The following is a 27,380-nucleotide window of genomic DNA, read 5'->3' as shown; positions in this document are numbered from 1 at the left end:
TCTGTCTCTGTCACTCTCTGTCTCTGTCTGTCTCTCTATCTCTGTCTCTCTCTCTCTGTCTCTCTGTCTCTCTCTCTGTCTCTGTCTCTCTCTCTCTCTCTGTCTCGCTCTGTCTATCTCTCTCTGAGGCATGTTTCAACAAGTGTTTGTTAGGAACTTACTGCAAACCAGGCATTAGGATAAGCCCTGGAGATGTACCTTCACAAAAAGAAAACAGTCCCTGACCTTGAGGAGATTATATAATCCACAGTTTAGGAAAACACGTACACAGAGAAACAAATATCAATTATATACAAAGTAAATAAAAAGTAATTTGGGTAGTGGGAAGAGCTCTAACAACTATAGGGAGGATCAGGGAGTGTGAACCAAGCCTAAAGTGGGCTAGGGATTCCAAGGGGTACAAGGAGGGAGAGCATTCCATAGGTTGGGGGGGGGGGGGAAGGTTTGAGACAGCTAGTCCAAAGGTGCATATGGAATATTGTAACATTATTAATTTTTTCAGTGTACCACATTGAATATTGTTCTCCACCATGGGAATATGTCTCCAGTTTTATCATGGAAATATCATTGGGAGTTGTATGGCAAAGTTAGAATCTATCTACTTTTTTTTTTTTTAAGCAATCGGGGTTAAGTAACTTGCTCAAGGTTGCATGGCCAGTTATTTCTGGGTGTGGTGCTGAGTGTCTGAGCCCGGGATTCGATCTCCAGGTTGTCCCAACACTGGAGCCGGTACTCTTACTGGCTGAGCCACCTGGACGCCCCTAAGCAATTGGGGTTAAGTAACTTGCTCAAGGTTACACGGCCAGGTGTTTCTGGGTGCGTGCTAAATGTCTGAACCCGGGATTCGATCTCCAGGTCTTCTCAACACTGGAGCCGGTGCTCTTACTTGCTGTGCTACCTGGCCGCCCCGAATCTATCTACTTTTTAAAGCAGGGATGCCTTTTTTGCTGCTCGTTTTTGCTAACATTTGCCTACATAGAGAACATGTTTGAATAAGTACAGATGAATTATTTAATTCATTCTCAAATATATTTACCCTTAGTAACTAAATCTTGAATCTGTTTCTCTGTAATTACAAAAATAGGTTCCAGTGTTTCCAAAGGGTATTAAATTCACTCTTGATTTTTCTCTATTCTTTCCTATTATATGAATGATAATTTCAGAATTGAAGAAAATATAGTTGGAAATAACTGAGAAACTTTGTGGTATAGTGGATAGAGAACTAGCTTGTCTTGATTTCAGGAAGATCTGTGGTCATCTTATCTCTGATAAATATTGGATAACCCAGGCAAGTCACAATGTCTCAGTACCCTCGCAACTAACCCTTTGAGTTAGTCTGCTGCAGTGTGTAGGTAAGGTTTAAAAATAAGCTGCCACCACCACCACCACACTTCTCCCCCTCCCCCAAGGGCATGACACATTTTTCAGTTTAATCTGCATTGCTAACATTTTCTCTAACACTTTCTTAAGTATAGACAATCAAAAAACAAGCAAACAAATAAGCCCTGCATTAGAAAAAGCAAAACTACTTTGATCCTGGGATTTCCCCCTTCATTCTCTAAATTGTCTTCATTTCTTTCAGTTGTCTAAATGGAAAGATTTTGGTCAGCACTATCAGGTACAATTGTATAGAATAAACCTTAAAGCTTAAAAATGAGGTAGTTTAAATGTGAAACAGTGAGTGCCTCCCTTCAAAGCCTTGTATACCTGGACCTCGAATAAGGTCTTTTGCATGCTGCTGCAGTAGGGAGGTGGTATATTTTATGAGCTGATCAGGCAGAAAATTTTTCATCCACGAACTTGTTAGCTGCACCCTCTGACAGCAGTTAACATTGCTTCTACTCTTGTCATGGTTAATGGTTTTTTTTTTTTTTTTTTTTTTTAAGTTGGCTCCCTTTGCTCTGTCCCTTACACTGGTAAGACAAATGTACCAATGCAAACTGTTTCTTTCTCTATTTTGTTCTCACTCAGGAGCCCCAAACTACTGTAATCCACAACCCTGATGGAAACAAGGTATTCAGAAAGAATCGACTCCATCTCACTTTTTTTTTTTACAAGATGCTTTTACATTTCACAGAAGAGTCGAACAAAATGAGTTCATTATGGAGAATTAGGCAAACACATCTTCATCGTATCTCTCGCTCTTAAATTTTTTTTTAAATCCAAGGACCTAGTAGGTCTAATTTGCTTAAGGAACTTATGCCCAAAAAATGCCTTGAAAGAAAAATGGTATACTTACATCCCTCATTATGCCTGAAGTCTTTCTGAAGATGATTGTGTATCTGAAACCATTCCATCTGCTCTCCTTTCTTTCTGCATGTTCATGCAGCAGACGGTGGTTATGTTTTCTGCATGGAATTCTAGATGTTGCTACATCATCCAGCTTTCTGTAAGACTTTAACCCCTGAGTTGGCAGGGACTCGTGTTGGGTCAGTGTAGCTTTTGAGTTTGGATCAGTTCTGTTGTCAAGGTGTTTCATTTTTAATTTCCACGTATTTGTTTTTTCTGCATGACTTTGAGCAGAACGTGGGAGTCTTATCTCCCATATATTGTATTCTTTGTCTTGTCATGTGCACTTCCTGAAAAGAAATTTCATGGCTCAGACTGAGGAGCTAAAGGCCAAGAAGACGATGTTTACATCTGCTCTAAAATAATAAATTGTGTGGTTGCTCAGCATGTGGGGTGAACAAATAACTCGCACTTGCTTAAGTATCTAAAGGATGAAAGGAAAAAATTTCTGAATGCATTACATGTCTCTGATTCATTTGTTACATCATGATTTCATGTCTAGAGGAAAACAGAGTTTACCATCTTTCTTTGTCAAATTCTATATTCAATCATGGGCCATATTTCTCTCAGGGTGATGTTCTAGGTAAAGACCTAAGTTACAATTTCTCTCTGGCATAACTTAACTTACCAAACACTAAAAATGCACAAAAGAGAAAAAGGGGAGGGATAAAGTATTGGTGTTTGTGGTACTAACATTTTAGATTTATTGCACTGCCATGGAATTTAGATATAGAATGTCTTCAGAATGTCCAGTTTCTGCTTTGACTTCTTCAGGAAGTCAAGGCAATCACACAGGAGAAAAAAAAATTAAAACAGCAACAAAAAAAAAGAACAAAAAGAAACCCAAAGTTATTATTAAAGGTCATCATCAGGAAAAAATGAAAGACCAAGCATAGCAACTGGTGTGGATGCTTCAATAGCACTAGCTACATTCCTTGTGAGAGCTGTTGCATGCATGGTATTCTCTCTACCTCCATCCTTGACTTTAGTTTTACAGCGCATGGTATGGCTGTGACCTTTTACCCGCATCGTGGATTGGAATAAAATCCGTCACCCTCCAAAAAGCATGGGGATGGTTTTCTGTATACAGTGCCTTTTATATGCTTGATTTATGCTTGTACTTTCCATGTAAATAGTATATTCAGTGGTTTTGACCATTTTCACTTTTTTTATATAATTTCAGAAAAGGACACTGACCAGAGTTGTTGTTTTTTTCTAATCACTTTAAAAAATGTTTTTACTTCACTGAATGTGTGACCCCTAATTGAAAGCCTGAGCCTATTTTTCCCTCATAAGTTATGTATAGTTTAACAAGTTGTAGATGTATTTTTTTTTCTAATGGAGACAAACATGGCAGACTTTTTTCCTCTCCCCCTCAAAAAAATCAAAATAAAAAAGATTACCAGGATCACTTTGGATTGAAAAGTATTATCATATCAAACAATTTAAGAAATAATCACATCTCTCAATATTGGCAGTGTCCTTTTATGTGTCTTACTAATCTTTCACTTCATATATTGTTTCATTGATACACGTGTGTAGCCTTGCCTTTTCATTATGGGAGAAAGGATCTTACCAATTTGAACTGTTTTTTGATTTAGAAAAAAAAATGAAATGACAAATAGATCTAGCAGTCAGTGATAATGTATTTGTCACAGCTCCATGCTTTTATCTCAAGGCAAGTTCTTTCAAAATTGGTTTCAATATATAGCCAATTCTATTATCCTGTCTCTTTACACGTGGTGGAATAGAATTTCATCCCAGATGTATGATTCTACACACAGGAAGAAGTCATATATGCTGCAAGATAGTGCGGTGTCATTGATAGACAGTCAGCCTTGGAGTTAGGGAAACTTAGGTTGAGGGCCCTCTTCTAACAGATTCTGTGTGACCCTGGGAAATTCACTCAGCTTCTCAGCATCTAAAACAACTCTGTGAAACTAAAAATTATATGCTGGTTTTATCTATCAGGGGAAGCAGTTTGTACATCCGAGTTTATGTGATCAGAGTATCATAGATAGGTGTGTTATTATTGTTGTTGGTAACAGTAATAGCCAGCTAGCATTTTTATAGTGCTTTAAGGTCTGCAAAGTGCATTATAAAGATAGCTCACTTTATCCTTACAATAACCCTGGCAACTAGGTGCAATTATTATCCCCATTTTGCCGTTGAAGAAATTGAAGTTTAGAGAGGTTAAGGGACTTATTTATTAGCATTACGGAGTTAGAAAGTGTCCGAGGCTAGATTTGAACTCAGGTCTTCTATCTACTGAGCCAGCTAGCATTCTGTAGCAGCAAGCACCCCAGGGTGGCTGCCAGCACAGGTTCTTGGATCTGCTTTGTTAAAGGAAAACAACTCAGAATGGGTTAACAAGCTTACTTTAATCAGTCAAATATGTATCATTTACCTAGTTCAGGGGAAAAAGGTCAGCACCCCAAACTTCAAAGTATACAGACAGAATTATCAAGACAGAGAAACAGATCAAGTAGACAGATTTCCAAACTGTCCAACCATTACATCCATACCAAATCAACATCTGGGTTTCAACATCTGGGTTTTTCAAAGCTGAGGTAGGGGCTCTCAACAACTGCTTCCCAGAATCCAGATCAAATCACAGAACACTTCTCAAAGTGAGTCCCAAAACAAAGCTACACATCAGGGCTTATATAGGCTTCTCCTGGCTCAGAGAATGTAACAACCTTATTGACTCACTGGCCAATCAAGAAGTATCTACTGAAAAACAAGCCTCCCTCCCCAGGCTCCAGGTGCACTTTAGCCTAAGGGCAGGGAAGATCTTAAAAATTTACATTCCCATTACACATTCAAACCTGGAAGGAACATTAAAAAGCATTAACTCCACTCCCTCCTTCACTCCCTTATTTTACAGGTAAGGGAACTGAGTGACTTTCCCAGGGTCACACAGCTAAGTATCTGAGGCAGGAGTCAAAGTCAGCTCTTGCTAACTTCAAGTTCCCCACAAAGATGAAACCACAGGTCCAGACCTAAAAGAAGAAGAAAAGGAAAATTAAAAAAAATATATCACTATGTCTATAACTTAGCACAGTACCTTAAATTGATCAGGTATTCAATAAATAGAAAATTTGTTGAAAAATAATGAAATTTCTCATATTCTAAAGATGATGTATATTCATTTGAAATGGAATTTCCCTACTAAGATTCAAAAGAGTACCTCCTTTACAAAACAGTATGGAATAAATGAGTCTAGTTCAGTTTACTTTTTAAATGAAGTATAGGATCTTTGGGTTCTACAAGTAACCCAGCCTATCCCAACCCCAAAATTGACCATGTCATCACAGCACTCCCTTTTGAAATGGACAGAGTGTTTAGTATATTGTTCCTGCTAAAACCATCCTAGTCTATGTACCCATTTGCATGTGAACACATTCACACTCCTGGCTTTGGGATATGCATGTCCTGTGCACCACAAGCTGTGTTACTTGCTTAAATGTGTGCAAATACCAATGGAAGGCTGCCATATGCAACTTAATTGTGTCTGCTTCTTAACAGGAGTCCACTGAGAGTTCCAATACAACCATTGAGGATGAAGATGTGAAAGGTATGGTTATACCCTGAACATCAGAAAACTGAGGCACAAGGAAGCTCACATTAATGGACAAATATAGGGGTTTATCATTTTTTTTGGAGGGCAATTGGGGTCAAGTGACTTGCCCAAGATCACACAGCTAGTTTTTGTGTTAAGTGTCTGAGGCTGGATTTGAACTCAGGTTCTCCTGACTCCAGGGCCAATGCTCTGTTCACTGTGCCACCTAGCCACCCCCCAGTTTATCATTTTTTGAGACAAGAATAGTGTCATCTTTCTAAATAATGTTATACTAATAATATCTAAAGTATGCTTATTGATCATCTTAGATTTGCTGGAAGCTTAATCTAATCATAAAATGTAAAGCCTCAGATCTCACAGTTTTTTATTCAAGAGACATTGCATCAATGTATAATTATATCAGGTAGCAGATTTCACTTAAAAACATGAGTGGAATATCAGAGGAAGAATATTCTATAATGGCAGAGAGAGACTCATCTTTCGAATCAGAAAAACTCCATTGAGTTCATGTCTCACTCTGAAACCAACTGGCTTAGGTGACCACAGGCAGTCATGTAGCCTTTCAGTCCCCCAGACAACTCCCTATGACTGGAAGGTGCAGATGATGAGCTGCTGATCTGTGTCAGTGACGACAGTTTTCATATTGGTGAAATAACTGATTAGGACCCGGTTAAAAAAGTATAAAAGCCACTTGTTAGAGAGCCTGGGTTTTGTGAAGTAGGATTGTCTCTTGGGTAGTATTCACAGTTCTTCTTTTGCTATTTTGTTATCAGATGATTTTGTGTATTTTTATATTTCTTTATGATTTTTTTTATTCTCTTCAATTTTTTTTTCTGGTATTGGCTACAAGGAATTTTCAAAATCCTTCCATATTTATTGTTATTTCCTAAAAAATTCTGCACATATATAGTAATATTCTAATGTAATTGAATTTGCTTATTTAAAGTTTTATTATTTGCAACCAGTTGTTTTGGTTATATTGCTTTGTTTCAGTTCTTCATAGTATTATTTTCCTTAATGTAGTTTGTAGCAGGTTTCTTATTAGGTTCACAATGCCTTTTTAATACAAATGAATCACTTGGCAGACATATATCAAACAAAGGTGAACATCGGTTTGTTTGGTTGTTTTTTTTTAAATAGTTCCCTAACTCCTGAAATAATATCATTAGAGTGTTTCTTTTTAAATAACTACATAGCCATTACTGGTACTATTTATTTGTTTGCCACAAATAAAAGGATCTTCCTGGAAAGTTGCATGTCTAATATGAAGTATAGAGCCAGGACATTTTCAATGACTGTGTTGTTATAGATATTTGGGAAAGGAAAAAAGGTTATAGTCAACAAGTTTTCTGCATCATTTTCAGTTGAATGGAGCAATTAGTAAAAGTTGATAGAACCGATTCTTTACTCTATCTATTGCACTGAATCACTCATCTAACTAAAGCATGGGCAAGTCAATACATTTACAGAAGCTATAGAGGAGTAGTTTTTTTTTTTTTAATCAGTCTACTCATCAGTGTCTAGTCCCTGTGCTCTAGTCCAGAGCAATACAGTGCAATGTTGATACCAGACTCATTAGACAAGATGTCTTTATCAAGGGGAGAGTATATTTGAGGCATCTAGGTGGTACAATGGATGGAATGCTGGTCCTGAAGTTCAAATCCAACCCCAGATATTTACTAATCACACGACCCTGCATAAGTCACTTAACCTCTATCTTCCTCAGTTTCCTCAACTGTAAAATGGGAATAATAACAGCATCTATTTTGCAGGGTTCTTGTAAGAATCAAATGAGAAAATATTTGTAAAGAACTTAGCACAATGCCTGGAGATGTGAGCTATGTAAATGCTTATTCTCATCGCCATCCTTTTTTAACTCCTTCAGAGTTTCAGAAAATTGCATGACACCAACAGCAATAATTACTAACATTTAAGGTTCACATAGAATTTTACATTATTATCAAATTTGATTATTTCTTATTGGCCCTGTCATCCAAGCAATATTTGTTTTTGTTTATTTGTTTGCTTAATTTGCATATTTCTTTCAAATCTAATGGGGTTTAGCATCAGGAGATTCATTCCTCATTTGCATCATTCCCTAGAAGCCTTGGACTTCTATAGATAAGCTCAACATGGAACTAAGAGAAAGAATCTTTCCTGTATCTCAACCCTAGTATCTTTTCTTAGAAATATGCTCAATGAATATTGAAGATAATCCTTTCTTAACACAATAGAAAATGAAATGAAGTATGATAGACCACTCCCACAAGGAAGAGAACAGTGCTCTTTCCTCATTCTCCTTCTCTTTCCTCTCTCCCCCTTCTCCTTGAATCTCCCTATCTGGGAGACCATAAATACAAGCACCAAGCTTAGTCTTCTTGGCATGACAACTTCTTCCTGTTCTCTTTTCCGACCTGAACCAGTTTACTGTACCTTAGACTACCCAGTGATCCCTATTTCCCAGGGACTCACAATATTATTACTGAAATTTGTGTGCATGCTGGCTTACCTTAATCCATTGGTACTCAGAACTCCCAAGATCAAGAGATCTACCCATCTCTGCCTTCACAATAGCATGGATTAAAGGTGTGTCTGTCTGGTGGACATTAATATTTCTGACTCATAGTTGACCTCTCTTAGTAACAGATGTTGGTTCCGGATAAGTGCTATTAATTTTATTTAGATTTTAAACCATGGTCAGGAACCCCATATTGTAACCTTTCAAGGTTGTCAAAATTTTATTGTTACCAAAAATAGTCTTAACAGGTTTCCCTAGAAGATAACCTCCACTACATTTACCGTCTCAATGATCCAGACTTTCCTACATCTCCATTGAGATATCACAGATTTAGACACAGTGATAGTCTTCTGTGTCAGGTAAGTTCTATATTAAATGAGTAATGTGGAAAATGGAGGTATATAATTCAGGCTATGGAGCATACTCTCTGTGTTGATGACTCCTTTATCTACATCTCCAGCCTTGACCTCTCTTCCAAGCTCCAGATTCGCTTTTCCTTACTATTCCCCTACGGTGAGGACACCACAGGATATCCTCAAGCTCCACATACCTAGTACTGAATTCAGCAGCCTTCCTTTTAATCTGTCTCCTCTACCTGACTTCCATTGTACCACACTCCTCCCAGTCCTCCATACTCATAACCTCTATCATATTTTGCTTTTATGTGCTACTGATGGATTCATTTTCCTAATGGACAGCTTTTGACCACTTCACTTCACTACTCAAAACCTTTCTGCTACTGGGCTTTTTTTTTTTTAATTTGAGAGGACCTTTCTTAGCTTCTGCAATCATTGCATTTAAGAATCAATAGGGCACTCCTGCACAGTGAATCATCTGAGTGAAACCATAACAGAGGAATAAAACTTATTAATATCAATGACTAATGATTATTAACATCAGTAACATTAGCAACAATGACAGTAGCTCATGTTTAGTGTTTATAGAGGACAGGCAGCAAAGCATCCTCAAGATAAATCTGTGACATTGATAGCATCAGTATTATTATTCCCATTTTATAGATGAGGAAAGTGAGACTTATAGAGCATAATCACTTTTCTGAGGGTCACACAAATAGTATGTCAGGGTTAGAGTGCAACTTGAACTCAGGTCTTTTGTTCATAGATCCGGTGATCTTTTCATTGTACTGTACTATCCTGTCTCTTTATATTTTGTGAATTGGGGTATGAATAAGTAAACTAAATAATTAGCCAGATCTCAGAAAAAAACCATTTTAGACTTGGAAGAAATCTATAAGATCATAATAACTAAGCCACAAGGATTTTTTTTTAATTATTTACAAGAATTAAAGAAATATTTGGTTCAGTTAGCCACATTGGTAGCCTGTTTCTGCACATCCTCTTTCTAGGACAAATGTCTCTTTAGATAGATGCTTTAATATTGAATGATATTATAGAACCATTAAATCAAAACAGATTCCAAAATGCCAATAAGGCCATCCTTTTGACTTAAAGCAGAACCTTGCATAAAGTATCCATCCAAGTCACATTTAAATATATGTTTATCCTACTTGGAACTTGTATATGGATGTGCTTACAGTTAAACCAAGAGTTATTTGATGAACCACTGGTGGCAGTCATAGTAGACAAGGAGATAGTTGTACAAAGGGTACAAAAGTTCTACTTAGTATCTTGTGGAATCCAAGGAACACAATCTTTCTAAATGCTTTAGATGCATTAGAACTATTACCAGAGTAATCTTCATTTTAAATTCTTGGGATTTAGGTCAGAAAAAGAAATGGGGGGAGGGAGTATAGAGCCAAGATGCTGAGTAAGAAACAACCCAGCTGAATTTTTTCAACATTCCCCTCCAGATAACTCTTTAAAAAGTGCCTTACATCAAATTTTGGAGAAGCAGAACCAACAAAAGGTTAGAGTGAGGCATTTTTCCTGCATAAGAAAACGTAGGAGGTTGGCAAGAGAAGTCCATAATGCTAGGGTGGAGGTCTATCCAAAGCCCACACATGCAATAGCAGCAACAGTAGCTATAGCAACAATAGCAGCTTTAGGAGATATCTCTCAGCCCAGAGGGGCTCAGACAACTGGTCAAAAAGTGGGTATAGTACTTTACTATCACTGGATCCAGCTGGGCTGATTAACAATTCTATTGCCCATGTGTCATAGTTCCAGAGTGATGGTCACAAGGGAGCAGGGACTCTGGTCACAGTTGCAAAGCAAGGTTAAGCACTAGCACTTGTAGCTGTCAGAGAGCAGGGGCCCTTCCTGTGTACAAACAATGACCAGAAGAGCAGTGACCGCACCTCTCACCACTTAATTATCTTGGAAGCACCAAAAACTAGCAGATGCCAGAACTGTGTGGAAATAGCAGCATGAAAAAGCTCCAACCCTCCTTACTCCCAGGTTAGCAGAGCCCAACTTTAATATAAAGTTCAAAGGCAAAAAACAGGCTGAAAAATGACCAAAAAACAAAACAAAAAACTCACAATAATTTGACCATAAAAAGCTACTGCAGTGACCTGGAAGACCAAGATATAAACTCAGAAGACAATAGTGTGAAAGCAGCTCAAACAAAGACTAAAAGGAAAGTGCTAATTGTACTCAAAACCCACAAAAATTTCTGGAAGAGTTAAAGAAAGAAATAAGAATGGTAGAGAAAAAATGAGTAAATAAATGAGAGAGATGAAAGAAAATTAACAGTTTAGTAAAAGAGGCACAAACATGTTCTGAATTAAATAGTGCCTTATGGAACAAAATTGGCTTAATAGTAAAAGAGACACAAAAAAATCATTGAAGAAAATAACTCCCTAAAAAGCAGAATAAGCCAAATGAGAAAGAAGCTACAAAAATTTACTGAAGAATTTCTTTAAAATAGAATAGTCTAAATGGTAAAAGAGGTACAAAATTCTTACTTAAGAAAATAATTCCTTAAAAATTAGAATTGGACAAGTGGAAGCAAGGACTCCATAAGACATTGAGAAATAATAAAACAAAGTCAAAAGAATGAAAAAATAGAATAAAATGTGAAATATCTTATCAGAGAAAAAATTGACCTAGAAAATTGATCTAGGAGAAATATTTTAACAATTATTGAACTTCCCAAAATGTATGAACACAGAAAGAGCCTAGACATCATATTTCAAGAAGTTATCAAGGAAAACCACCTTGAAATCCTAGATCCAGGGAGTAAAAAAGAAATTGAAAGAATTCATTGGTTATATCATGAAAGAAATACCCAAATGAAAACTACCAAAAATATTACATGCCAATTTCAGTGTTCCCAGGTCAAAGAGAAAATACCTCAAGCTTCCAGAAATAACACAGTTGAAATATTGTGGAACCACAGTCAAGATCACACAAGATTTAATGCCTTCAACATTAAAGGAGCAGAAACCTTGGAACGTGATGTTCCAGAAGGCAAAGAAGCTAGGATTACACCAAGAATAACTTACCCAGAAAAACAAAGTATAATTCTTCAGGGGAAAAAATAGATAATTAATGAAATAAAGGACTATCAAGCATTCCTGATGAAAAGACCAAAGCTGAATAGAAAATATGACATTCAAACAGTAGACTGAAGAGAAGCATAAAAAAAAAATCATGAAATTATAAGAGACTCAGTAAATTTAAACTGTTTATGTTCCTGTATGGGAAGATGATGCCTATAACTCCTAAGAACTTTATTATTATTGCGGAAGTTAAAAAGAGTTTTACATAGACAGCATTTCAATTAGGCTGAAAGATCTCAACAAAAAAATTAAGGGATAAAAAGAGGCATGAGAGATGCACAGGGGAAAGGGGAAAGGGGGAGGTAAAATGGGAATGATTTTCTTACATAAAAGAGGCATACAAGAAAGAACTTTTACAATGGAGGGAGATATGAAAGAGGGGGTATTGATGGGCAATACTTCAACTTCACTCCCATGAGAATTTGTTTAAAGAAGAAGAATACACACACGCACACATGCATTCATGTATGCATGCACACACACTCAATTGTGTACAGCAATTTAATTTACCCAATAGAGAAATAGGAGGGGAAGGGATAAGAGATGGCAGAAGGGATGATAAAATGGAAAGCAGATTAAAGGAGGCAATGGTTAGAAGCAAAAAAGACTTGTAAGGAGATTAAGATTAAAAAAAGAGAGGAGAAACTGAAAAAAAATGGGATGGAGTTTAAAAAACAGTAATCATAACTGTAAATGTGAATGAGATGAACTCACCTACAAAATGGAAAAAGATAACAGAATGAGTTACAAACCAGAATCAAATAATATGTTGTTTATAAGAGATACACTAGAAACAGAAAGACACACACACAGAATTTAAAGTAAAGGTGAGGAAAAGAATCTAATCTGCTTTAGCCGAACTAGAAAAAGGCAGAGATGGTAATCATGGTCTCAGAAAGAGCAAAAGAAAAAATAGGCCTAATTAAAAGGAATAATCAGGGAAACTACATTTTGCTAAAATGTACCATAGACAATGAAGTAATATCAAAAAATTCACAGCAAGTTTCTTGGAAAAATGCCTCATTTCTCAAATGTATGCTGTGTATATAGAATTGAGTCAAACTTACAAAAATAAGAGCCATTCCTCAATTGATAAATGGTCAAAGTATATAAACACATCATTTTCAGAAGAAGAAATCAAATCTATCTAAAGTCATATGACAACCTGTTCAAAATCACTGTTGATTAGAGACACATACTACTGTACCACAAAAAGATCAAAGAAGAAGGAAAAGGAACTAGATGTAAAAAATATTTATAGCAGTGTTTTGTTTTTTTTTTGTGGTGGCAAAAGATTGGAAATTGAGGGGATACTTATCAACTGGGAAATGACTGGACAAGTTGTGGCATATGATTATAATGGAATATTACTGTGCTATCAAAAATGAGTTCCAGAAAAAACCTGAGAAGACCTATATAAACTGATGCAAAGTGAAATGAGAAGAACCTAGAGATCATTGTGCACAATAACAACAATGTTATAATGATGATAATCAGTTGTAAACGACTTGGCTCCTCTGGTCATGACAATCCAAGGTACTCATGTTGAAAAAATGCTATCTATCCTCTTCCAGAGAGAGAGAACTAGTGAACTCAGAGCAAATTAAAGTATACTTTTCTCTCATTATTTTTCTTGCTTTTTTTGAAATATGGATAATTATGTAAATATTTTTGCATTATTTCACATATATAATTGATATCATATTGCCTTCAAGTGGGAGGGGGGAGGTGGTCAAAGGAGGGAGAGAATTTGAAACTCAAAATTTAAAAAGAAAAGAATGTTTAACCTGAATAATTTTTATAAAAAATAAACATAGCCATAGTGGAGATGGGAAAGAAGTTGTAGTATTTTCTGGAAGGGTTTGGAATTTTGTGTAAGCAGAATAGGAAAACATGGAAGGAACTTCTCTGGTGTACGTCATAAATATAGTATTTCCTCTCATGCCCTGTTTATCCAATGTTAGAGACTTACCATTCTGCCTGTGAGAGAGAATAGAGCTAAATCCATTAAGTCACAACTGATTTAAGTGAGAAAAGTAGTCTTTCTTACCCAAATTTCATTCTTGTTTGTGAATAGTTTTGGTTCTGAATAAGTGCTACAAGTCTCATTTAAATTCCAAGAAAGGAGTAAGATCCTCCTAATATATACCATCTGAGGTTTATTGTCATTTCTTTTTTGTCTTAATGACCCCTCAACATGAAGATAAAAAATTTAATAAATATGCCTTATTCAAGTCTCTCTTGAAATAATTTAGGCAATAATTAGATAATTATTGCCTAATAAATTAAATAAATAATAATTAGAGGCAAATCTAAATCTAAAAAATTATTAGAGGCAAGATAAGCCTCCAAGTATATGTGCATATACATATATAAGGAAATCTTACATATTCCTTATCTGTTAGAAAAAAAAAACTCAACATTTCAGTTATTTCACTAGCATTCTGGTCTCAGTCATCATTTGATAATTATCTGTATCCTTTTCCCTCAAATGCTCCTTTAGGAAATCTGCATTGCATTTATTTGTTGTTTAATGGGGATAAGGGAACTTACTAACCTCTTCACTTCTTCATGTGAAAGTTGGCCAATATCAATAACATATTATCAACAACATGGAATATACCAAAGTTGCTGGCAAACATGATTGCTGTAGGATTTGCAGAGCTTGTCCAAAAAGAGGCTTAACTGTGGATATTTTTAAATAAAAACTCCAGTTAGAGCTGAGATGCATCTAACAAACATGTATAAATGCTTTTAAGTCATTGAGGTATACCTAAATATTTATCCTGTTAACCTTTATTTTGGAAGATGGACCCACTAACAGCATTGCTGTCCCTAGGTGTGTGTGTGCTTATAACAAGTAGTATTTGAGCAAGTCATTTCCACGTGGTGTACATGTGAAGATTCTCCTCTGATTTGTGGCCATAGCCACTGTTTGCAGGCCCTGTCGCTGTATCCCACTCTGCCTCTCCACCTCCTAGTCTGCCCAGCACCATTGTTCACAGTCAGACCTCCATCTTTGATTGGTGTACATCAAGCTGGTCCATCTGCTGCAGTTTCCCAGCAGTCCACAGCTATGCAACGTCTTTCGAAGTTGTGCTTCAGTGTGTCCTTGTACCATCTTTTCTACTCATTGCTCTTCAATATCCGCTTGAATGTCTTGCTGTTGTGCTTCTTCTCAACACATACAGGCCAGGGAAATTGTAGACCAGAAGTCAGAGGTTTGGTACAACCATAGTGAATGTGGTCCAGAATGGTGTCCGTGAGTGTAGAGCTATGCAATACTTCCAGTGCTATGCACAGCTCTAAGACTTGATCAGGGGAGAAGTGAAAAAGGAAGAAAGGAAGTAAAAATATAGGATAAAAGAGGAGAATAGATAAAGAAGAGAGAAGGGAAATAAAAGAGGGTTAGAATATCATCAAAAATTGTCTTGTGTGCCAATCCTTAGATTGGCTGTTTAATAGTTAAATAAATTACTTAACAGAGAAGAAAAGAAACTAGAAAATCTACAGTGAAACTTGCAGGCATATTCAAACTGAATTATTTAACTAACAATTTGTTGTTTGTTTGTTTTTTAAACCTGGTATTAGGACATACTTCAAGATCTCCCAGGAAGGCATTTAACTCAATAGGCAAAGAAACCATATTTACCAAAAAAATCCTAAATTTTAGAGTTAGAAGGGACCTCAGAGATTATCTAGTACAATCTAATTTTATAGGTAGGGAAACTGAGGCATAGAGAAGCTTTTGTCTTGACCTGAAACCCAGGTAGATGTTGAAGCAGAGCTTATTATCAACCTCATAGACTATTACTCCAAATGTAGCCTAATAGGACATCTCAGTAATTCTGTATGCCAGTGGGTTCATGTCTTCCTGCCTTCAATGCTTACTAGCTGCTAAATCATAGAACACTTGCTTAACCGCCATGAGTTTCAGTGTTTTCATCTGCAAAATGGGGATAATAATATCTCTAGTCTCTACTTCACAAAGTTGTTGTGAGGCTCAAATAAGAAAATGTATGTAAAGTACTTTATAGATTTTAAAGTTATATAAAATGCATTTTAAAACAGAAGTGGTAGCTTACCTTCCCATATTATATCTTCCAGAATCTAAGATAGAAAATGACATAAACAAATGATTTCCTTTCAAATTGGTTAACACAGATTAGGAAGTCTGGAAATGGCCTGGGGAAAAGAAATGCAATTTTCATTTCCTTTTTTTTTTTGCAATGTTACATAAATTATGAAATTGCAAGATTCCTCCTGTCCTTTTCTAGATCTAAATTCTTTTACAATTTCACTTAAAATATGTTTTAATGATTCAAAAGAAAGAAAAAAATCTTTGTTTATCATGCATAGATATTTATTCCTGTGAGGATTGAATTGAGGAGGAATAAGTCTCAGGGCTTTTATATTTTTAAATGTTATTGAGAATTTATTATATTTTGCATTACAATATTTTCACATGTGCAATATAGTACAATAATACAATATAGATCTTGTTCATGTCAATCTTCTAGTTTTCCTATAACCTAATAAAAGTAGACAAAATAAGCTGCTAATTGTAAAGCTCTGTTTTAAAATATTTTTATTATTTATTTCAGTCTTTTAATTTTTTTATCATTTAAATTTATTCAATTTTGAAGAATTAAAATATCTTCCATAGATACATTAAATAGTAGTAACTGATCAGATCACTTCATTTGCCAAAGAAGCTAGTGACATCAATTCTGTTACCAGATCTATTCCTTGTTTGTTTGGTGACTTTGAAAAAGCTGCTTTTCTTCCCTCAGAGTGCAAGGATTTTGATTGTGATGTTAACCATATACAGTTTTTTTTTAATTTTTTGTCCTTTACCTCAAATATAATAATGTCAGGAGAATGTTATGAGTCCTCTATATAAATTAATAAGGAATGCATAATGATATCTAACCTATATAAATGTTCTAAAATAAGAGCAACAATAAATTATATAAAGAACCCAAACTTAAAATTGAGTGAGAATAATTTTTTGTCATAAAAAATCTTCCCTGCAAACCTACCAATATAAAATGATAGTATGGAAAAGGGTGTTTCAAAATATGACCTTTTTGATTCAGTAGACTTTTCAAAAATATTCTGGCATCTTCATTTCTTAGACAGTCACAGTTTAGTGATAAAAATACTAGATTTAGCTTTAGAGGAAATTAGGTCACTTCCTGGTTCTGTAAAATAAAGGATTTGTATTTTTTTTTTTTTGCTTTTTGGAGGGCAATTGGTGTTAATTGGCTTGCCCAAGGTCACATGGCTAGTTTTGTGTTAAGTGTCTGAGGCAGGATTTGAACTCAGGTCCTCCTGATTCCAGGGCTGGTGCTCTATTCAGTGCACCACCTAGCTGCCTGAAGAATTTGTATTTAGACAATCTCAGAGGCCCCTTCCTGCTCACCATCCTTTGATCCTATAAGCATTTGTCCTAACAAAACTATATCTTTATGATCTTACATATTTTTTAATAATCTAGTATAAAAAGTGCACATGTGAACTTAATACCAGGGACCATCTTCAACTTTTGTCTGTTTTCCTCTTAAAAGTGCAAATACAAATATTTCTCACTTCAAATATGGTAGTACTGACTTTAATGCTAAAGTCAAATGCATTAAACTGCTAGGTGTGGATTAATTTTATTGATAAATACTTCTTGAAAATAAATATGGTAAAGTATATTATCTAGTATTATTGCATGCCAACTTCCAAATATGTACTCCCATTTAATACTTTCCATGTTGTTTCCTGAACCCCTGTACCTGAAATATTCTTCTCCCTTCTTACCATCTTCATCTATTTGTATCTTATCTTTCATTCATGGTCCTGTTTAAATGCTACCTCCTTCATATTCATTAGTTTCTCCAAATTAAAAGTGATTTCTTATTGTATTCTACTGTCCACCTATATTCTAATTTGTATTATATTCATCTGAACCCACATATTTTTACCTTTACTAGATTGCAGGCCCATTGAGAGCAACACAGAACTTTTATTATATCCCCTTCTCTAATGTCCTAGCACAGCACATGATATTCCATAATGTGCCTAATAAATGTTCAGTAATCATGGGTGTGCTGGCAAATGTTTAATAACCAGATTTTCAGGTGGAAAATATATATATATATATATATACACACACATATATATATATATATATATACAATGCACTTTTGTTTAATCTGCATTATTAACATTTTCACTGTCACTTTCTTAAGTCTACTCTAAACAGTCAGCAAAATAATAAATCAAATACTGATTTGTAGTATTTGCTAACTTCTGAGGTGAATATGTTCACATAAAAAATTTAACAGTCCCAGTATGAGTGGCTCCAGAATACCCCTGAATGAACCAAGAAGCAAGGTTTACTCTTACCTCCTTTCTCTGAGTTGTAAGAGAACAGATTTTTTTAGAGGCAAGAAATTCAATCATGACCCTGAATTCTCAATTTTCAGTAAGTCTCAAGTATCTTAGATTAGTAGAAAAAGGTCAATACTCAGATCATGACCACATAGTAAGGATACAAAAAGTTGGGATCCCCTTGTCCAATACTTGACTCCTTGCCATGTGTATGCTGACCCTTAAAAATATTTTAGAAAAGTAGTCATTTTTTCTTTTTCTTTTTTATTTTTGGCAACATTTAAGTGACAGACATACCCGGGCTAATGTGATTTAGTGGAAAGGTTATCACAGTTAGAGTTTGATTGGTATTTGGTGATGTAGGAATGAAACTCAGGGTAGAGACCCAGCCTGTATATGTATACTGTGCCCATATTTACACACGTGTGTACATGTGTGTTTGTATGTTTATATCTGAGAGTCATATGCTTAGAGATCATAGTTAAATCCTTGGGACCTGATGACATTACAGAAAGATAAAGAGAGAAATAAAACCAGAGAAATAGAGACAGAGAGTAAAGGGAGAAGAAAAAGATATCTTTGGGGAATACCCACAGTTAGAGATGTGATACAGATAATGAGCCAGCAAATGAGTCAGGAAAGAGAACCAAAAGCAAATAGTCTCAAATACCCAGAGGACATGTAGACTCACCAAAGGCACTCCCCATGGCAAGGAGGAGGGTGTCTTGTCCAGGATACAAATGGAGATGGGATTCCCTCTAGAGCGTCTTGTCCTCCAGAGGGCCCTGTTCTCAGATGACATTGTTGTTGTTACATCCAACCCCAGAATACTGCAGGGCCTTCTCAAAGAGAAGCTTCTACACAGATTATACCATTCACAGTTTCCTTAAGCGAAAGGGAAATATTCAGTACTAATAGAGGTTTGTTGTTGTGGTGGTCATTCAGTCATTTTTAATCATGACAGACTTTTCATGAGCCCATTTTGGATTTCTTTGACAGAGATACTAGAGTGGTTTTCCATTTCCTACTCTGGCTCATTGTACATATGAGGAAACTGAGGCAAACAGGGTCAAATGTCTTGCATAGGATCTCACAGCAAGTAAGTGTGTGAGGCTAGATTTGAACTCAGGAAGATGAGTCATCTAACTAATAGAGATTAATATTACTGGATGTATTACTTGCTTAGTTTTTGAGAGACTTATCTTTGCTGTTCAGGATTGACTGTTACTGCTTTAATATTATCACTGTTGGGAAGTTAAGGTATTAACATCCAACAATTCCATTGAAATTAAATGGTTGATAAGATGATTTTTTAAATAAGGATATTTATATTTTAGAAAAGAGTAGGTGGCAAACAGTGACCTATTCTGACATACCGTGTTTCCCCGATAATAAGACCTATCCCGAAAATAAGCCCTCCCCTTACTGTGTAAGATTCCTCTAAAATAAGCCCTCCCCCGAAAATAAGCCCTATTGAGATTGCTACTGTAGTGAAGGTGATCCCCTGCGCTACACGCTACATTACGGTACCCTCTGTATGCACTGTCCCCCCCCACCCCGTGAAATGCACGCCGCCCTCCGAGCTGCATCCAATCAGAGCTGCAGCAGTGAGCGCGTTATCCTGTTCTTCCCCAGTGATTTGCTTATTGAATAAAGGTACATTTTTTTTGTTCACATTTACCTGTTTATTAAAATTGCTGTCAATGTTCATTAAAATAAGCCCTCCCCTGAAAATAAGCCCTCTGGTGTTTTTCTGTCCAAAAAAATTAATAAGACAGTGTCTTATTATCGGGGAAACACGGTATATTACAGTTTTTTGAGATGTAATTTGCTTCCAACTTGAGATGGAAGATTGGGAGACATATGTGGGAGTTGAGACAATGTTAAGTGAGGTGCCTTGATTTCTTCCTTTGCCTCATTACTTTTTTTTTTAGAGGGCAACTGGGGTTAAGTGACTTTCCCAAAGTCACACAGCTAATAAGTGTGTTAAGTGTCTGAGGCCAAATTTGAACTCAGCTCCTCCTGACTCCAGCACCGGTGCTCTCTTCACTGCGCCACCTAGCCGCCCCAAGGCTCATTACTTTTTAATTTAAATATTGTAGGGTCATAATCAGACATGCCACATTATTGCCAAACAGAATTTAAATATGAAGGTATTCTGTTGAAATAGAGCTATAAAATAAATGAGGAAGTTTAGAAGAATTAATAGTCCCCTGTACAGAAGTAGTGGAAGGAACACTGGGCTTTAATTCAGAAGATTTGAGCTTGAGTTCATCTTTGACACTCACCAGCTGTGGGCTCAGCTTCCTCATCTGTAAAATGGGGACAATATTTACTTCCTATAGATTGTCTTTTGCCTGTCTTTATAGTCTAAGTTCTAAGCAGTTTGCCGGGAGCGTAGTGTGTGCTTAACAAATGTTTATTGACTCATGGAAAAGAAAGTGCTTTGTAAATAATAAAGCACTATTATTTTTAAAGAAAACATTGATTTTTTTATATGCATTTACCGTGTTGGTGAAGTATGAGAAACTTTGCTTCTGTCTCAAGAAATCAAAGCTTCTCATGTTACTACTAATAATAATAATAGTTAACATTTATATAACACTTTAAAGTTTGCAAAGTGCTTTATGAATATCTCATTTGATCTTTCCAACAACCCTAGGAGATAGGTGCTATTATGATGGTCACTTTACAGGTGTGAAAACTTAAGGAAACAGATTAACTGACCTGCCATACCAGCCCACTCACCACTCCTCACACTCATCATTTCATCTCCTATCTCTGTGACTGGTACTGTGCCCTGTGCCCTCTCTCCCCCCTTATCTCAGTCTCTTAGAATCACAATAGCTATGACTTTGCATGAGTAAGTCATATAAGTTGTTACAGGTTTCCAAATATTAGTACAGACTGATTTCTAGTGTATTTTGGATCCAGTAGGGGTAGTCTTACTTTCTTGGATAATTAATGTGATTAAATGGGTCATTCGTATATATTTAAGATCATAAGTCTAGAGCTGAAAGAGATTTCAGAGACTGTCTAGTCCAACCCATTTTATAGATGAAGAAATTGAGGCCTAGGAAAGGGGTGAAGTAAAAGACTTGTATAAGGTCAGTGTTAGAGGGAGGATTTGAATCAAGATGAAATAACTTGTCCAAAGTCATATATGTAGTAAATGGCAGAGGTGGGATTCAAACCCAGAATTTTACTTCAGATCCCATGATTTTTCCCTGTATCCTACTGTCTAAGTCACTTGTCCAAGGCTATATAAGATCTTAAGTGACAGATTTATTAAGCATTGCATTTCTAAATTTATCCTTTATAACTGCATATATACACATACGTAGATGTCCCTTCAGCATCTTACTACACTCACTATGGCAGAGAAATTATCCTGCTTTCTTAGTAGTTTGAACAGAATCACCAACAGATCCTACCAAGCTGGTAATGCTTTGAGTATGGGTCCGAGTGTATGTTCTCAAAGGACCAGCCTCACAAAATGCAGAGAGGCTTATCACCCATTTGGCAACCACATCTTGATGAATCTTTTGGCCTTTGCAGCTCTTATAGACAGTTTATAATCCACACGTGTGGAGGATGAACCAACAGATGAAATCCCGGCTCTTTAAAGTATAGAAAAATATATATGGAATTGGGGTGGGGTGGGGGGACATGTCACCTCTCCATACACAAACATGCAAAAACTTATTCTCTTTGCTCTGTTGCCTAGGGAGGAAATTATTCTATCATGAAATCTCAACAATAAGGAAAGAGAATCAATCCTTAATTATTCTGTGCCCTATCCATTCTTTTGCCTTCCTCTATTTTCATAGTAGGATCACAGATTTGAAGCTGGGAGATACCTTAGAGGTCTGGTCATCTAAACCCCTCACTTTATAGTAAAGAATCAAGGTCTAGTAATTACTGTTTTCAGACTTTGTAGTATTTTTCACCCATTTATAGGAATATATAAGGATTTAGGAGTGCAAAGATGTGCTTGGGTGTGTTAGCGTGCCCTAGGACAAGGAATGAAAGGAAGAACCAATGGTCATACTGAGCCGGGGACCATGTGTATGCTAGGTTTATGTTGGGTTCTGTAGCATTCTTGGTTGACTGCCCTCACCCTTTATGCTTTTCCATTTCAATGAAATGGAAATTCCAATGAAACTAATGTCATTTAGGGAGTGGGAGATTTTGGAGGTAGTGCTAATAGCTTGCTCATCCCCCACTACAATGTTTGTAGCTTCCAGAATTGGGGATTGCCCTATAAATACAGAAATACAATATCATAACATCACTTGGTTGCTCAAATGACCCTTTCCTGCAGTCTGGCTGGGCCATCATCTTTCATTCTGACCTTTCTGGGTCAAAAGCAGACAAGTGGAAACATCTAACCATTCACGGAACAGTGAAATAACTTTTTTATAGTTAAAATGTCACTGCATTGTTAGGATGGTAGACCTGCTTAGCTTTCTTAGTATAAGACTATCTTGAAGCAAACAGCTGTTGCCCTAAGTACACTGAAATTTGGGGATTTAGGAGGAAACTACTGAGAAAAACCCCTGGGAAGCTTAAGAAGCTCCAGTAGGTACTAGAATGATAAAATACAAGCGAGACCATGTCAGTACAAGATGGAATGGACTCTCAGAATACCTGGTGGAAGGTTTCTAGAGATAACACAGTGCCTGGCAGAGAGTAAGAGGCTGAGAATTATTTGTTAAAATGAAATGATACTAGAAAGTGACTGTGAAAGACCTCCCATCAAACTCCAAGGAATCTGCATGCAAAGAACTTATTTTCATTGTTGGTGCAGGGAGGCCAATTATTTTTCCACACATAAATACGGGAAAGTAATGCGCCATTTTAGACAGCATAGTTTTTATATAATCTTACCAGAAAATGTTTTAAGACTTGCTTTGGAAGAAATGTGTCACTGCTTTGTTCCTGCCTTTATTTTGAGATGTATTTCTTGAAAAATCTCTGTTATCTGAATTATTACTCAGTAAAGGAGTATATCTGCTCAGGAATATTTTCAATTTGTTTTTCCACTAGATAAGAATGATATGTAGTCGATCAGACAAAAGAGTGTTTGGTTAGGAAATACCTGTTCAAAACAGAAGCTATAATGAAGAGAGGAGATTGTAAAAAGGCAGTCCAAGTCATTGGAAAGCTAGATTACCCTCAGAGCAATGGTGAGGATAAAGCAATTTGTAAAATCTTGACTTTGTTGATTGTTTTATGTGTTCCTGATTTCTTATAAACAAAATCAATTGTTTCTCATCTCAACCCTAAATAGGCTTCTCTGAATCTCAGAGTTGGATTCAAGCTGTTGGACCTTTGTGGACATATCTGATGCTTTGTCCACCTTGACAGCCCTTCCGTACTGGGATGGGCCTGACTTGGGCCATTCTCCCTTCCCCCTTTCTCCCTCTCCCAACCTCCCAGCCCCTACCCCTGCAGCCTTCCCCTCTTAGGCTTAACAAAATGAGACCCTCATAAGATCATACCACAGGGTGGCCAATATAAAAATGTATATACTACCATGAGTGGGAAAGTACAAAGTGTGGTAATCTTGGAGTCACTGGGACTGAGTTCAAATCCTATTTACTCTTTGTATGACTATTTAACAAACTCCTTAAGCATTATTTTCTTTATCTGTAAAATCAGAGGGACTAGAGGGGACCATAAGGTTCTAAGGTTCCTTCCAACTCTAGATCTCTAATTCTGGAACCCAGATGCAGCTTAGTTGGCTCAGTGAATAAAGCCCTGGCCTGGACTCAGGAAGATCTGAATTCAAATGTAGTTTTAACCACTTACTTTGTGTGTGACCCTGAGCAAGTCACTTAACCTCTCTGCCTTAGTCTCCTAATCTGTAAAATGGGATTTATCATAGCACTTATTGCCCAAGATTGTTATGATGGTAAAATGAGATCATTATTGTAAAGTGTTTAGCATAGGGGACAACCAGGTGGTATAAGGGATAGAGGGCAGGGCCTGGAGTCATGAAAACCTAGATTCAAATCCAACCTCAGACAATTCCTGGCTGTGTGACCCTGAGCAAGTCACTTAACCCTGTTTGCCTCAGTTTCCTCATCTGTAAAATGAACTGGAGAAGGAAATGGTAAGCTACTCTGGTATCTTTGCCAAGAAAACCCCAAAAAGGTTCATGAAGAGTCAGAAATGACTGAAAAATGAACTAAAATAAGTTTAGCACAGTGCCTTGAATATAGTTAAGTGCTTAATGTAGATTGTTTCCTTCCTTCCCTCCCTACCTTTCTCCTCCTTTTCTTTTTTCCCTCCTTTCCTCCCTCCCTCCTTTCTTTTTTTCCTTCCCACTTCTCTTCCTTTCTTCTTTCTTCTCCCTATATGCTAAAAACCACCAAATCTTTCCATTTACCCTGGGTCTGAATTCCCCAGTATGGGTTATCTATCTCCTGTTATTAGAATGTGAGCTCCCTAAAAGCAGGGACTGTTGTACCTTTCCCTTAGTATCTCCAGCACGTAGCATAGTGCTGGACACACAGAAAATAGTTAAATGTTCATTTATTCATTCATTGTCACTGCTGAAGCTGGAGAAAGAGGCTTTTGTTGGTGGCTATAGAAGGTCTGGAAAGCAGTTTCCACAGATTTTGATTCTTAACCATTAGATGACTAATCTTGATAAAGCACTTTGAGATTTACAAAGCTCCTAACATATAATCTCATGTGATCCTCAAAACAATCCTGTGAAATAGGTACTATTGTTATCCCTCCTCCTGTTTTATACATAAGGAAACTGAGACAGAGAGAGGTTAAGCCCAAGGTCACGGAGCTATTAAATGTCTGAAGCAGGATTCAAACTCTTCTGCCTGTAGACTACAGCCTTGGTATGTCTTGCTCCTGTGAGTAATAACTCACCAATATTGTTAGTCAATAGTCTACATTAGTCTTTGTTATTATTTGTCCTTTGTTCTCAAAGAGGACCGTGATGTCAGGGAAGTGAAGCCATGACTTACAAGTGAATTGGATTTAAGTGAGGGAGGGCTGTGCAGGGTCACCAGCCTCACTTTGTCCTCTGGAGCCATCTGGTTCCACTGGTCAGATATAGATCAGGAGATGGCCCAGTTAAGCCCTTGCTGTTTGCTTGGTACCATACTCAGCTCTGGGTTTACAAAGAAAGGCAAAAGAAATTTTTAAATAGCTTGCATGACTCCTTCACTTGAGAAATAGTACAGATGCAGTAGAATTTAAAAGCATTGGCTAGAATTGTTGCAGCTTCAAGATTATAGAGAAACTGAATTATAAATCTATAGGATGATGAGATAGAGGTAAAAACAGATGATGCGATAGGAGTACCTTAGCAGAGATAAAGGACCTGAAGGACCGTGTGACACATGTGCCATCACTTTCCTAGGGAGATGGACTGGTGGGATTGGATGCTGGCCCTCAGACTCTAAAGCCAAGGCTTTGTTACTGTACCAGGCAACCTTTAACCCCAAGAGAGAATTTATTCAGCTCTTGTCAATGGGTCCCTCCTCCTGTTGACTGTGCCTCAGGTCTTTTCTCCTGAGGGGAAAAGAAATTCCTGTTTTCTATTTCAGCTTGATTCATATTTCAGCTATAGTTCTGGGAAGGGCTGCTGGCTCTTGGAGCAACTTACAAATGTTATTTCTCACTTGATGAAAGTGAATAGTGTTCAAAAGTCAGGTTCATAATTTAGATCTACCTGGGATTAATGAAAGGACTTGAGCATCTTCCTTACATTCTGTGTGTTGTCATCACCATCTTACAGGTAGCAGTAAGACCACACCTTTCTGAGTCATGGTGTGACCCCACACTTAATGAAATATAGTAAAACTTATGCTTTATTGAGTAAAGGATTAAATAAATAGGAAGTGTTGACTGTTGCTACATCCCCCACTAAACCGTAAAGAGGGAGTGTGAGGACACAACTCTGCCCTTCCCGTATTCTTAGTGCAGTAAATTATTAGACACTAAATGAATTTTTCAGCATTCTTTTGAATGAGGAAGGGCGCATCCCCCAAGGTCTACTGGTGGCAACTAAGTAGGCTTGGAGTTAGGAAGATCTGAGTTCAAATCTAGCCTTAAACTCTATGTGACCTTGGGCAAGTCACACATAGCTAGTATTTGCCTCAGTTTCCTCATCTGCAAAGTGAGGATAATAATAGCACCTACCTCTCAGAGCTGTGTGGATCAAATGAGATGATATTTGTAAAACATTTAGCAAAGTGCCTGACACGTAAGTAGGCACTATATGAATGCTAGATATTACTATTATTATTTGACTTTTCCAGTCTGCTGGGGCAGCAGGAAAACCTAAGTTCAAATCCAGCCTTTTTCACATACTAGCAAGTCATGTAATCTCTCAGTATCCCCAGACAACTCAAAAAATCTTTAAAAAAAAGTTATATGGGAATGGCATTATTAGAAGAGAGTTTGCAAACAGGGAGTTCCCTATGCTAGTTGAAATCACAGGTTTGGATGAAAACCAACAGCAGCACCCAAAGGAAAAAAAAGAAAAAAAAAAACCCTGCTGTCAACTGGGTAATCAGATAAACAAGCCTTTTATGTTATTTTATATATAACGCTATTATTGTCATTTTATCATTTTCATTCTTAATGATAATGTGAAAAATATCATTATCATTAATAATAATAAAAATAGCTAATATTTACCTGTTGCTTTAAGGTTTGCAAAGCAAAGTGCTCTCCATATATTATCTCATTAATTCACATAATCTCAGGGTGAGGGCCAGAAGGTAATCTATGACCTTTATTTCTATGTTTTTTTGGGTATTGAAACCTCTTTTTCCGATTTCAAGGATCTCTACCTTGTTCTAACTGGATGAAGTTGTTAGACCTGCAGTTAGTACAACCTTACTATCATCTGTAGAGAAGATAGCTCTAAGTCTATGCTAGACAGGAAGTCTAGAATTTGTGGGCATTTTCACTGAGGTCCCAGTCCTCCAGAGTATGAAACTATTCAATGTCATCACCCTCGGTGATATTATTCAAACAGAGAATTCTACCTGCCGTATTTAACCTTCAACATAAAGATTAAAAATGTTCTCTCTCTCTCTCTCTCTCTCTCTCTCTCTCTCTCTCTCTCTCTCTCTCTCTCTCTCTCT

The 27,380-nt window shown here is 36.7% G+C and overlaps 1 protein-coding gene across 6 annotated transcripts in view; it reads left to right on the top strand.

Moving 5' to 3' along the window:
- The window catches only part of CAMK2D (calcium/calmodulin dependent protein kinase II delta), a 363,589-nt gene that overhangs the window by 314,067 nt on the left and 22,142 nt on the right, over positions 1-27,380 (top strand). For 4 of the 6 annotated variants that reach the window (XM_069095418.1, XM_069095444.1, XM_069095434.1 and 1 more), the window contains 2 exons: positions 1,972-2,013; positions 5,818-5,866. In XM_069095418.1, coding sequence (XP_068951519.1) covers positions 1,972-2,013; positions 5,818-5,866 — 91 coding nt within the window. The remainder of the gene's footprint in view (positions 1-1,971; positions 2,014-5,817; positions 5,867-27,380) is intronic. The other 2 variants (XM_069095453.1, XM_069095429.1) reach the window with 1 other exon arrangement.

Source organism: Petaurus breviceps, unplaced genomic scaffold (genome assembly GCF_028583685.1).
Source record: "Petaurus breviceps papuanus isolate PSGF00001 unplaced genomic scaffold, PetGlider_PUasm1.0 126, whole genome shotgun sequence".
Lineage (NCBI taxonomy): Eukaryota > Metazoa > Chordata > Mammalia > Diprotodontia > Petauridae > Petaurus > Petaurus breviceps.
The sequence above is the reverse complement of the archived record's forward strand: the minus strand, read 5'-3'. Positions and strand labels throughout refer to the sequence as shown.